This window comes from Nuphar pumila, chromosome 2 (genome assembly GCF_984573655.1).
Source record: "Nuphar pumila chromosome 2, dmNupPumi1.hap1.1, whole genome shotgun sequence".
Taxonomy (NCBI): Eukaryota; Viridiplantae; Streptophyta; class Magnoliopsida; order Nymphaeales; family Nymphaeaceae; genus Nuphar; species Nuphar pumila.
This window is the reverse complement of record NC_143250.1, coordinates 15086944-15100954: the sequence shown is the minus strand read 5'-3', so window position 1 is coordinate 15100954 and position 14011 is coordinate 15086944. Positions and strand designations below refer to the sequence as shown.

General features: G+C 36.1%; 1 protein-coding gene across 1 annotated transcript; it reads left to right on the top strand.

The window, feature by feature from the left end:
* The first annotated feature begins 1423 nt into the window (after positions 1-1423).
* On the top strand, positions 1424-5125 carry LOC149844847 (transcription factor MYB58-like). Its single transcript, XM_089997361.1, has 3 exons — positions 1424-1577; positions 2138-2267; positions 4486-5125. The coding sequence occupies exons 1-3, from the start codon at positions 1439-1441 to the stop codon at positions 5123-5125; spliced, it is 909 nt and encodes a 302-aa protein (XP_089853487.1). The 5' UTR covers positions 1424-1438.
* Positions 5126-14011: the final 8886 nt, after the last annotated feature.

Here is a 14011-nt window from a genome sequence, read left to right as displayed (position 1 = left end):
AACCAAAGAAGATTGGAGGCCACAAGTGAAGGAATAAGGGTTGGTTCTTCCTATGTTCAGTCATTACCTATAATGAATGGAGATACAGTAATTGCTTACAAAACCAATCATTGATGGTGTAAGGCTTGATCCTGACGATGAATTATCTCACTAATAAATGCACAATGCTTAATGCTTGGCCTCCTTAAGTAAAACCCAACCAGTGTTCCTTTGTCACATGGATGCGAAAATGGACAGACACGAACATGCAATTTCTTTGATGAGAGCTTGGATTTTTTATAATTAAAATTTATGGTTTTACAAACTTGATATGTATATATATAGGAAAATGGGTCCGTGTGAAACCCATTTGGTGCTAAATTGCAAGCTAAATGGGTTGTTCGGGCTTCTCCAGTGCTTTTTATGTGGTTCTGTCCCCATAAATGTGTTGGGCATGGTTGATTTACTAAGAATCCACACCTGGATCATGTGTTTTCGATGGAAAAAAAAAGATGTTTGGAGCCTCAAAATTTTACAGAGATTTAGGACAGTTGATTTTTCGAACTTTATAAAAACCCACCCATGTGTTGAAATCAAACTCTTCAAAAGCTGATCCCCATGAAATCAAGTACATAGATCACATCTGTACAGAATTTAAAAATAAAATGAGAAAAGCCCAAAAGCCCATTTAGCACGGATCTAGCATGGACCCATCACTATATAAATATATATATATATATATATCTTAAAAATGATTTGGAATATTAAATTAATGTTAAACGCGTCATGGCATATCATTGATGATTCCAGTGTCCGTGTCGTGTCGCGTCATACCGCCTAGACATGGGCACCTAGGCACAATGCATTTGGTAACTATATCGACTTCTGCTTCGGTACACTCTTACTTAAGCGTAGTAGTACTGAAGTTAAAAAAAGGGTCATTTCTTTGTTGGTTAGAATTCAAAGGACTTGAAGGGAGCCAAACTGGACTTGGTCAATCCATTCTAGTGGTGGGAACGGGGAGAAAGACAAATGGTAGGGCATTAGACCTCTGTCAGGATTGACATTCATATTTCATAATTGGTGTGAGAAAGTCTGGAAGAAGCTACATTTAATTTTAGAGACTAGGAAAAAACAGGTGAATGGGGGGGCCACATAGGAGAGTAGTACAAGTGGCATAAAGGGGCAAATCCGTCAAAGATGCCATAACAAATAATTAAAAAAAATTAGACAGGAGATATGTTATCACGGTGGAGGTTTGGTTTGGTGAAATTGGAAACTGAAGCAAGAGGTAGTTTGGTATGCATAAATTAATTAAAATATTTTAATATCGCCCGTGTGGGTTCAAGGGACGCTTTCCTCCAATATAAATCAGGCTAGTATGTTAAGCATGGTTGGTAGCTGTAGTAGAGAGAGAGAAAGAGAGACAGAGAGAGAGAATTGGATTTTGTGTGTGGAGATGAGGCGTGGACGTGCACCATGCTGTGAGAAGGTAGGGCTGAAGAAGGGGCCATGGACGCCCCTTGAGGACATGAAGCTGGTGACTTACATCCAAAACCATGGCCATGGCAATTGGCGTGCCCTCCCCAAGCAAGCAGGTCTCTCTCTCTCTCTCTCTCTCTCTCTCTCTCTCTCTCTGTTGAGAGTGAAACCTCCAATCGCCCTCTCTGTCCTTGAGAAAAGTTTTCCCATCGTTTGGGCCTTGCTGCAAAGGACGCACTCTAAATTGTATGAACAGCTCATTATATGTAAAGGATGAGAAATTATATGAAGATTTAATTGTCGCTGCATTAGTTTAATGTATCATAACATGTTTGGCCCTAATTATGCCAACTGCTTTTGTGTTAATTAATTAGTATTTTTTTTATGAAATGGTCCTACCATTATGTCATGTTGGATGCATCAATATAACTAAATAAGTATACATGTGTGTGTGTGTGCACAAACACGCATATGTGCATCTTAATTATCTCAACCAAGGATTTTGAAAATAGCTGTGTGTTTTTGTGTGTGCATACATGCATGCATGTGCCTGCGCGCACGCATCTGCATTTAGATTGGGATTGATGGTTTATATTAATTTTTGCTTTAATTCTTAATATTCAAGCAACTTTAGCTTGGAGTGACAATGTGGTCTTGTTGGACTTGACTTTTCTAGGTTTGCTTCGTTGCGGAAAGAGTTGTCGACTAAGATGGATCAACTATCTCAGACCAGATATCAAGCGTGGAAACTTCAGCCCTGAGGAAGAGGAAAACATTATCAAATTACATGAAATACTCGGAAATAAGTAAGATCAGTGTTTCACTTTGGAAGTAAAGCAATGACCATCTCTCTCTCTCTCTCTCTCTCTCTCTCTCTCTCTCTATCTATCTATCTATCTATCTATCTATCTATCTATCTATAGATAGATAGATAGATAGATATATTCCAAATTGTTTATTGGGAAAAGTTTCACACAAACACACATGTATGCACAGTGATTAGTGGGTGTGCTCCAATTTGCTCTCAAGACAACAGCCTGTCTCTAACTCATTCTAGCCCCGTGTATGTGTTCAGTATGGGTTTTTGAGATTACATCTTTTGCTGTTTTGATAGGCAAGCCGGGTTTAGGCAGACCCATACCATTGGAATTCGAACTTGCAACGTCCCAACACAAGGTGACGTGCACTAACTGCTCCTACCAGGCGAGGGGAGCCCCCAGTTTTAGAGATTACAACTTGATCATGTTCTTTTGAAAAATAATAAAGTTTTTGAGCCACAGAATTCGGTAGTCAGTGAAAGTTTTTCTTACATATCACCATCACAAGATCAAAAACCAGTTTTTAGTAAAAAAACAAACAAAATCATATCTACAGATTATTTGACCGGATCATTTGATTGACGATCTGAGGTGATGGTGTGACTTTGTGTGCATGTGTGTGTGTGACATTAAAGAATGTGTGAACCACACAAAAATATGTGACCTTTCATGTGGATGTGGAATTTTCGACTTCACATGGTCTATTTGCTAAGTATTGACACTTGGATTGTGCTTTTTTTTGGTAGAAAAACATGATTTTTCAGCATTGTGGAAAATTGATTTTTGAGCTCTAAAAAAACCTACCCACGTCATAATTGGATGATCCCAAAGCCAGTTCCTATAAACTCAAGTATATATAGATATTACGTCTATATGATCAGATTACAAAAAAAAAAAGTAAAAGTAAACAAACTCTTTCTTTAAGTTTTTGTTGCAGATTGATAGCCTATTAACAACACATGAAACCAATATTCACATTTTTTTGGCGCACATGGTTGAGTCACACACACACACACACACACACACACACACACACACACACACTAGGGATAACATTTTGGTAATGGTGCCGTTACGTACAAACACCTCTGGATCTCCATGGTCTGAGTTGTTTTGATCCAATCTGAACTTATGGATGGATTCAGCATATTCAAAATAGTAGGAACCGGTTTTTGGATCATGTTTTTTAATGAACAAACATGGTTTTATGACTCAGGAAAGTATCACATTATCAGCCCTTGATTTTTTAAGCCTTATAAAAACCTACCTACGTGTTATAATTAGATGATATAAGAGCCGATTTTCACTAAGAAAAACAAGTAGATCACATATGTAAGGTTAGTTTCATGATAAAAAAATGTAAAAGAAGGGTGTTCGTACCTCATGTGGCTATTACCAAATACTATCCTATATATATATATGAAAAAATATTTGCTACTAATAAAGGTATCGAACTACTGAGCAAGAAATCGTAGGTGTAAATTGTATCAACTCACCATATGAATGTGTTGATCATGGTTTGTTTTCTAAGGATCAATTTTTGGATCATGCTTTTCTGACATAAAAACACATTTTTTTGAGTTATGAAATGTTAGCACATTGTGAGCCATTGATTTTTTAAAGCCTTTAAAAACCTAATTACTTGTCATAATCACATAATTCAAAACACGTTTTCTACTAAACAATCCATGTAGATTACATCGATTACATGTGTAACATTTGGTCTAAAAATAAATGAAAACTTTTGAAGAAAAGAGTGACTTTTACTCAATAGTTTCGTACCTTCATTAGTAGCAAATATTTACCATATATATATAAAGAGAGAGAAAGAGAAGCTCATAATCAGTTGATATTCTAAACCATCCTAAACTCTTATAAAAAATACAGCTGTGTACATTTTTTGCTTATTGATGACCTGTAGATGCATTCACTTGTTCACTAAAAATCATGCTTTGGATCAAATCGATTCAATGAGAAACCATGATTTCTATTTAACAAAGTTTTGGTGAAATATGAAATGTTGATTTTGGATTGTGTTTTTCTACTAAATAAGCTATGAATTTAATATGCCTATGAGTTCAGATTAAGCAAACACCCGAAACTTGTCCTTTGAAGCCGTTTAGGACGGTTTTGCAGATAAGATTGTTTAGGATCTAAGCTACTCTCTCTCTCTCTCTCTCCTAACCAGGGGATAGTGCTGTTTCAGGTGGTCAGCTATTGCCTCTCGTTTGCCAGGGAGAACCGACAATGAGATCAAGAATATATGGAATACACACTTGAAGAAACGCCTGATATCAAAAGGAGCCAATTCATCCCAAACTAAGTCCAAGGAATCACCAAGCTCCTCCATTGAATCTTTAATATCTTACGACAATGTACAAGAACCGAAACAAGTAGAGCTGCGCCAAGATTCATGTATGCTCCAAAACAAGCAAAATGTAAACGTGGATCAAATTCAGTTGGAGGAGATGTTTGAAATTCCTGACGAGCTGCCGCTCGACTTCTTCGACACCCTCGATGATTCTTGGAGCTTCATGACTAGTTCTAGTGGTTCTCAAGATGGTCCAACAGTTGAGAATGAAAGCAGTCAGAATATTCCACTGGATGATGAGATGAATGTCAATGATTCAAACAAGATGTGGATAAGATATCTAGAGAATGAACTTGAACTCCGGCCAGATGATCAGCAGCATCAAGGTTCAGTTACTCGCGAAGCCGAGATCGAGTCATTAGTTGATAATATGCTACAAACTGAATCTTATGATGGATTATCATATGCAAGCAATGATCCCATCATGTATTTTGAGAGTTGGCCTTCACCACCGCCACCTATTTTTGATTTGTAAAATTTCTTCTACTGGTAACCCAAAAATCTACTTTAAATCTTGGTCAAAACGCTGGAGAAAAGAGGGAGGAGGAAGCACTGGATTTTGCTCAATATAGCTGAAGAGTTTTAGAAGCTAAATTATAACTATTGGACATTGTCTAAGCAAGGTTCTCCTTATTATACATGACCAAGAATTATGGTAGATTCTAGTGAGGTTCCTTGTATATGTTTTACCCTAAAGTGTAACTACTTAGACATAGAGAGCATAATATAGATAGCTTGTGACACAGTTCCAATGACGCTAATTAAACTTCCTACTATGCCCAAATATGTGCATGGGAAGTGTCAACGTGGAGTAATTGCTACTTAGTTTTAGTCATTGACATGAACATACATGGTGTATTATAATATTTAAAGGCATTGACTTGTTGGGGGAGGATGGAGCTCACATAGCAGAAAATACAAAGTTCCCAACTACTCAATGTATAAGCTATCTATCAAGTGAGAGGAATGGTTGAAATATCATTCATCTTGGTTTATATTTAAAATATTGTTTGAATAAGAGTTTGTGCATTGATGGAACCAAACAAAATAGACTTGCCTTTTACTTGTACCACTGTTGATTCTGGGATAAACTTATTTTTTCGAATTAATTGCTTTAGTCAAGATTGTTGGCTTGACAATTTGTGCCTCGGGACTAGTACAAGCCATTTATTGGTCCACAAGGGGTCCACCTTCTTGACTAGGACAACCATGGTTCACCACTTGATATGGGGACGACCGTGATTTAAAACCCAAGAGCAGCACCTCTTGTCTCAAGGTCAATGTCGGATGCACTCTTTGGTGAGAAAGGAGCCTCAAGGGGTTAAACCAACGATAGGCCTGCCAGTGTGTGGTTGATGATAGGGGCATTTTCCTTGGCCTAGCAAAAATAATTTATTACTTTTTTTTGTTATATTTTAATGTTTGCCATGTGCACTTCTATGATATGTAGAACTTTCTGTTCTGATGGGGTATCTCTTCCTCTCCAAGTTGAACGTCATGTTTGATATTGCCAAAATTATTCATAAATTCATCTAACTTTGACTCCATTTACCTCGGTTGACCAAGGTATATACACAACAGATTCTTTTGATACAAATTTTGGTGGAAAGATAGATCTGGTATGCACATCGACTTATTTTTATTTGATCTAGATTTATTAATGTATGACTGGTCAAGTCTTAAACCTCTCAAAATGTAGGGCATTTTATTATAGGACATTCCATGAAATGTTTGAAGGATTTTTCTTTAAACTATTTGCATAGTAAAACCTACATATAGGGGTGGCAATTTCTGACAAGACCCGCCAACCCGCTTCTTATGCGGGTTTGGGTTTGGCTTAAACGGGTTCGTGTTGTAAACGGCTCGACCCACCTAACCCAACCCACCAACCCGCTTCTTAGCAGGGTTTGGGTTTGGATTAAACGGGTTCGTGTCGTAAACGGGTCGACCCGCTTAACCCGTTTATTAAACGGGTCGGGTTCGTGTTAGGGGTATGCCAACCCGCCAACCCGTAAACTTTTCAATGTAAAACCCTGAACCCGACCCGCCAACCTGCTTCTTAGCAGGGTTTGGGTTTGGCTTAAACGGGTTCGTGTCGTAAACGGGTCGACCCGCTTAACCCGTTTATTAAACGGGTCGGGTTCGTGTTAGGGGTATGCCAACCCGCCAACCCGTAAACTTTTCAATGTAAAACCCTGAACCCGACCCGCCAACCCGCCCGCTAACCCACCAACCTCTTTACCCGACCTGACCCCTTTATTAAACGAGTTAACCGTGTCGTGTCAGGTTACCCGTTTAATAAATGGGTCAGGTTCGTGTTTGCCACAGCCAACCTGTTTAATAAATGGGCCGGGTTTGTGTTGAGGTATGCTGACCCGCCAACCCGACCCGATTACCACCCTTACCTACATATGATAGCCATTTTTTAGGCAAAAGGCTTAAAGATATACTTAATTTACGTGAGCGTGAAAGAAAAATCCTTCTAACATAAAAAGTGCATTTCTAATTTCAACAAAAAATGCGACTTTATATTGAAGGGAGCCAACTTTCCATAAAATTTTGTAAGCTATGAAAGAAGCGCATCGTTTCACCCTTCCAAATCAAGTTTTTTTGTGAAACAAGCTTCCAAGCTTCTGGTAACTATCAGAAAAGGTATTACAAAGTGTAAACAGCACTGGGGTTGCAGGTTCGAATCCTCCCATTGATATATGGTTGTATAACTGGTAGGGGTCAGCCTAACTCCAGCTTTCTCTGTCAAAAAAGATTGACCAAGTGATCAATCGATCGGTTGACGGTGTTAATTGCATAGCTACATTTTTATGGTCGCCATAGCATCTAAAGTGTGGGTCCCACCAGAAAATGAAATCAGTTGATCGTGTCCCTGATTGACTTAGACCCCATATCTATGAGTAATGGCTGATGTAGCATGGGCCCGCACCAGACCTTAGGATTGAGCATATGGAGGATGTTGAAAAAAACCCCAAGTGTATACGGTTCTTCGATCAGCTCAAAGGGAGTGATTCTTGTTTCAAAACTTCTCATAATTCCATCACTTGCTCTTGACTGACAAGTCAAGTCTAACATGTTGGACTACGGGTTTGCTTCTGATGCACCCATGGAAACTAAGACGGATTCAGAAAAGACAACAACAAGAAGAAGAAGAAGATCAACAAAGACAAGAACAAACTTTGATAGAATGGGGATTCAGGATTCAATTGGATCCATAGTTAGTGTTTTAGATTTGCATTTTATTTTATGGAATTTTCATATTTGGAACTTATTCCAGATCCGTTGAGAATTAGGGTTTATTGATTGCTTATAAATAGTTGTTACGAGGGATTCTTTAGTTAGTAGATTGATTGAGACTTGGTATGCATTAATTAATTATCTATTTTTCATCATTCTTGTTTTTGGTAGCGTAGTTTCGTAGTAGTTGGTAGGGGTACATTTCTCATGATCTCATATTTGAGGTTATGTCAAAGCCTTCCTGAGTTGGGAATAAGGATTCGTTTGCAGTGAATCACAGGTACGATATCATCACTACCAAGCATGAAACCACATGATAGATCATCTTCTTTGAAACAACTTGTCTCCTCCTACCCTGCATCTTTGCCCTTCCTTGCATCCTCTTCGTCATTCTCCTCATGCTCAACCAACTGGACTTGTTTGTATATGTAGTTGGACATTGAGCTGACAAATTAATGTGCGATCTTTGTCATAATAGAAACACCTTTATCCATGGCTGGTGCACGAGATCTAGTGTTGTACGCTGGTCCTGAATCTTCAACTCGTGGGAGTGAGTTGGAATCCTTCAGGTTTGCAACCTTAGCATCACCATGATTCGAAAGCGTTCCCGGAGATGGGAAAGCACCCTTAGACTGAGAGAACTCTTTGATAGAGATCTTTTGCCGAGCCGCTTGATCCACACTTCAAACCATGTGACAAATCATTTTATCATAAATAGCAAAACGAATGCTTGTGATAACATGCTAATCCTTTGATTTCTAAAGCCAACTGTTGAAAGTTCAGGTGAGAAACTCTGTGATATATTTGGCCATAGACTTACAACCCTACCGGAACAAAAGACATCGGTGACAGGCCTGGTGAGCATAATTGACAGGTATAAATTTGGCTTCCATAATCTATTGCCTCTCACATGGGATGGAACTAAATGGGGGTGGGCAGGGATCCTAGCCCTTCCAAGAATTTAAAATAAGAAACACATTTACCATCAACAGGCCTGGTTTACCCGGGCCTGACCCGAACCAAACCCTACAGGGTCCGTGTATAGTGATAAATAATAAAACCCAAGTTCAGACCAGAAGGTCCAATTAATACATGCACCCAGGTATAGTTTGTGAAATTCCATACCAGACCTGGACCCAACCCGAGTTTCGATTAAGATCGATCCGCAAATTTTCAATGTAAAAATGATAAAAAAATATGGTTTAATGGGTATGGTTAGGGTCTGGTTCATGTAGTTCTTAGTGGGCCTGGGTATGGTTTTTCTTATAGTGAACCTGATTAGACCCAGGTCCGGACCCGATGCCATATCTGAAAACTGGGTCCAAGTTCGGTACCACTTGGGTCCGAAACAAAACCCGACCCGTTGACACCCCTAACCATCATATATAATAGAAGATGTTTAAAGATGCACTAATAAAAAGGTTTTACACACATTTTTTTTATGCTCTTGTAGGACAAACATTCTTCTCCTTCTCAATGCCCTAATAGAAAAATCAACCTTTCTTGATATGGAATTCTGCTAATAAATTTGCACTTACCTTTTAAAATTTGCTCTATAGCAGATAAACCCACTTTTTCTATGAATTGTCAACAGACCTGAAGTTGGCTGCTATCAATGAGGAGTTGTTAAATCCCAAAAGTTGTCATTTTCCCTTTCTTTTATAAATAAAACTACACATATATTCTCAATGTTTAGATATCTTTCACAGAAGATGGTGAGGGTGAAGATTTTCCCTATTAGGGATTCAAACGAATATGATTGATCCAAAACCAACAGATACGAAATGGTTGGATCTCTAACCCGAATTTGGGCTTGTGTTAGGTACGGTCTGACTCTGATCTGGATGTAAACGAATCATGACTGATCTAATCCAAAGGATGCAACATGGGTTGATTCCTAACTTGAATGTGAACCAGTGTCAGGTATGGTCTGATTCCAATGTGGATCTAGGAGCATAAATTTGGACCTGAGTTAGATCTAAAATGCATGCAATCTAGGATCTATTTGGATTTAGGTTGCATCCGAGTAAATACAAAGGTTATATAACTAGTAACACAAGCCTTCCAATCATTATTAGATCTAGAGCTATATTGTAAATTTTGAGTGCAATGTCAATCTAGAAGTAGACTCATTTAAAATCCAGTTTTGGACTCTTAAGGGATTTAAAATAAGTCCATTTAGGTCATTTTACGTACGTTAACACAAGGTTAATTGTGTGTATTCAACTTCAGGACACTTTTTGCCAATTTTGCAGAAAAAGTTAACCCTATACCAGTAATTTCAGAAAAGTTGATTCTTATCTAGAATTTAAGGATAATGGTAGGTCATAATATGATTGCATTTTTTTTAACTTATACATCAGTTAAGTATTTTTAATTAAATATATTGGCATACTAAATGCTTATCCTTGTTTACGCAACACACACACGTGTAAACCATGTAGACACCCCAATTTGGACCAAAATACCTTTTGACTAAATCTTCTTTTTCGGAGTCAATGAGTAAACTTCAAGTGCATTTTTGGCCTAAAAAATGACAGTTTCAAGCTTTCATTCAAAAGAATAATTAAAATAGAGTTCCTAAGCTTTCCAGCAAGCTAAAAATCACATTAAAGAGACTCCTAGATTCAGAGTTATGGCCAAAACAAATTTTTATGTCAAAACGGGTCTGATTCCATTAATCCAGATCCAATCCAAATGGTTCATTGCACCCAATCCGGATTCAAGAGTTTGAGTCCAAGATCCATCCTAAATCCTAGAAGTACTCATTTAAAAATACCTCTAATCTGCACAAAAGTCAAGAGTCAAGCTTGCCTTTTGGGAAAAATATGTGATCTGTCCAAGTTCCAAGAAGGATATCTCGGCCTCATAATATCATTTTTCAAAAATTTTCTTTTTCTTTTTTTACTAAAAGCTGAGTCTTTTTGGTGCTGGGTTGGAAAAATCCTTCAACCCCTCAAATTGGCACTAAAATCTGGACTTAGATCTTGAATTGCCTCTAGATCTGTTTCAGATATGTTATCTTCCGAATGCCATATCTCAGTCCTCAGAGATCAGCTCTCTGAGATGTTATTTTTTTTGTTTGAAAGATATGTTCTTTTATTTTTTTGGTCTTTTTCTGTTTCTGTGTTTTTAAGCTTAGGATATACGTCTCAGTCATACCCTGTATCTCAGTGATCTGAGATCTTCTTTTAGGCTTTGTTTGGAAACTGGTAGTCGAAGGGAATTTATGCATTTAGAATTAAAAGTGGTAGCTGCCAAAATCTTGGATTTGGTAGATACCACATGCAAAAGGTGGTAGCAACCAAATCCACTCTTTAATGCAAATATAAAGGGGAGACAGTCTCACTTCCTCTCCCAAATGTATAAACTCTCATCCCAACTACCAGTTTCCAAACACCCATCACCAAGGTAGTTTGACCATGTATCTACCAAATGCATAGACTCCCATCCCATATGCCACTTTCCACACAGAGCCTTAGTGAAACTTATTCTGCCCGAAAGGTTGTTTATTCTAGATCATTTTCTCTATTGAATTTTTTTTTCTAAAAATGTCATTATGTGCCTCAAATCTGTATCCAAACAATAAAAATTGATACAAAAATTTATGGTTCTTTTTATGGACAGTCCTCCATATTTAGATCATATCTCGGTGATCCAGTGTCAGATCCCTGAGAAATTTGTTTATCCTGATTTCTGACTCATCTGAGTTTATTTTTTATTTTAGGTGTTTTGTCTAAAAATCTTTTTTTCTACCTCAAAAAAGGCACCCACCCAAACAGAAAATAGTAACTTGGGTCTCTCATTTTTCCTTGCATAGTAGGTTTATGTGGGCCATATATTAGTTGTTCGATCTTAGATTTTAGTGAAATTTGAGATGTTTGAAAGCTAGAGATTTCTAGTTTTCTATTCTCGTTGTGTCTTGAGCTTGGAAACCCATTTTTTAAGCCATTTTTTGCATTTCATTTAGGTTAGAGACCTAGATTAGTCATGTCCTTGTTTGCATCATGTTTTGTGTAATTTTTATATTTTGTTTGAAAAAAAAGTCTTGAAATCCTTATTGAGACATTGCATGACATTTAGATCTAGGATTTAAATTTGAACCACAAATATCTTTTTTTAGATCATTTTGGTTAAGATATTGTATGCTTCGTGGTTGTTCTCCTTTTGGTTTATCCTCTCTATTACAACTTTGCTTGTAGAGCTTTCTATTTTTTTATGTGAAATTTTTCAAAAACTCAATTCAGTCTGATTATTTGGATCTTCAGATCCCTGCTCTCATACAAGGAATAAAAGTTTGGATACATTGACGGTGGACCTCAAAAAATGAATACCTTGATCGTGCGTAACAGGAACAAAAGTTTGAGTATATCCATGAAAGATATAAAAGAAGAAACCTTATCAATTATAACTCTATGGTGTGGTCTCTCATATCCATAGACCTCGAGGAGATCTAGGAAACCAAATTTTCAAAAATTGAATCTATGTTCAAGGTGCTTTGACCGGACTATTGTTTATTCTTAAAACCCACACCGATGGCCAAAGGTTCTAAGGACTCCCAAACGGATCCTCTCAAGAATCCAAGTCATCAAAAAATGGTTACGAGTTTCAGTAGTCTCGATATGAAGTATAACCCAAGATCCAACAACTAGGGTCCATCTAGGCATGTCACTAGGCTCTTCAAAAATGGACCTACAGAATCAAGAGTTAGAAAATGATTAAGTAATCAAGTGTAGGAATTAAGATTTTTTCCAAATTTGAGTTCTATATGTATATTAGAACCATGTTAAATGTAAATTAAAATTTATTCATGTGTTAGAATCATGTTTCTATATAAATCAGAATGTATTAATATGTTAGAACCATGTTGGTATGTAAATATGAATTTATACATGCATTAAAAATATATTTTTACGCAAATCTGAATTTATACATATATTAAACATATGTTTCTATACAAATCTTAATTTATACATATATTAGAAATATATTTTTATGCAAATATAAATTTATACATACATTAGAAATGTGTTTCTATGCAAATCTGAATTTATACATGCATTAGAAATATATTTCTATGTAAATTTGAATTTATACATGCATTAGAAATATATTTTTATACAAATCTTAATTTATACATGCCTTAAAAATATATTTTTATGCAAATCTAAACTTATACATATATTAGAAATGTGTTGCTATGCATATCTAAATTTATACATGCATTAGAACTATGTTTTTATGCAAATCTGAATTTATACATGAAAAGAAATTCAAATTTGATTGAATGCATGTGTGAGAAGAACTTTCAAATTTAATAGAATACATGTGTGTAAAGAAAATTTCAGATTTGATGGAATACATATATGTAAATAAATTTCAGATGTTATAGAATGCATATGTATGATTAACTTTCATATTTAATATTATACTCATATGCACAAAAATTAAAGATGTTATGGAATACATATGTATGATTAAATTTTAGATTTGATATTGTACTTATATGCAAAAAAAATTTAGATGTTATGGAATGCATGTGTATGATTAAATTTCAGATTTGATAATGTGCTCATATGCACAGAAACTCCAAATATTATGGAATGTATGTGTTTGATTAAATTTTATATTTAATAGTGTGATCATATTTATAGAAATTTCAGATGTTATAGAATGCATATGTATGATTAAATTTTATATTCAATAGTGTGCTCATATGCACAAAAATTTCAGATGTTATGGAATGTATGTGTTTAATTAAATTTCAGATTTAATAGTGTGCACATATGCAAAAAAATTCCAGATGTTATAGAATGTCCAGATGTTATAGAATGCATATATATGATTAAATTTCACATTTGATAGTGTGCATGTACAAAAATTCTATATGTTATGGAATGCATGTGTATGATTAAATTTTAGATTTGATACTGTGTTCATATGCACAGAAATTCCAAATGTTATGAAATGCATATGTATGATTAAATTTAGTCTTTGAAATCATGCTCATATGCACAAAAATTTTATATTTGAAATGGTGCTTAGATAAACAAAAATTCCATATTTGAAATGGTATAAAATTTCTAATTCATATAACATTAGTGACAGTCCCAAG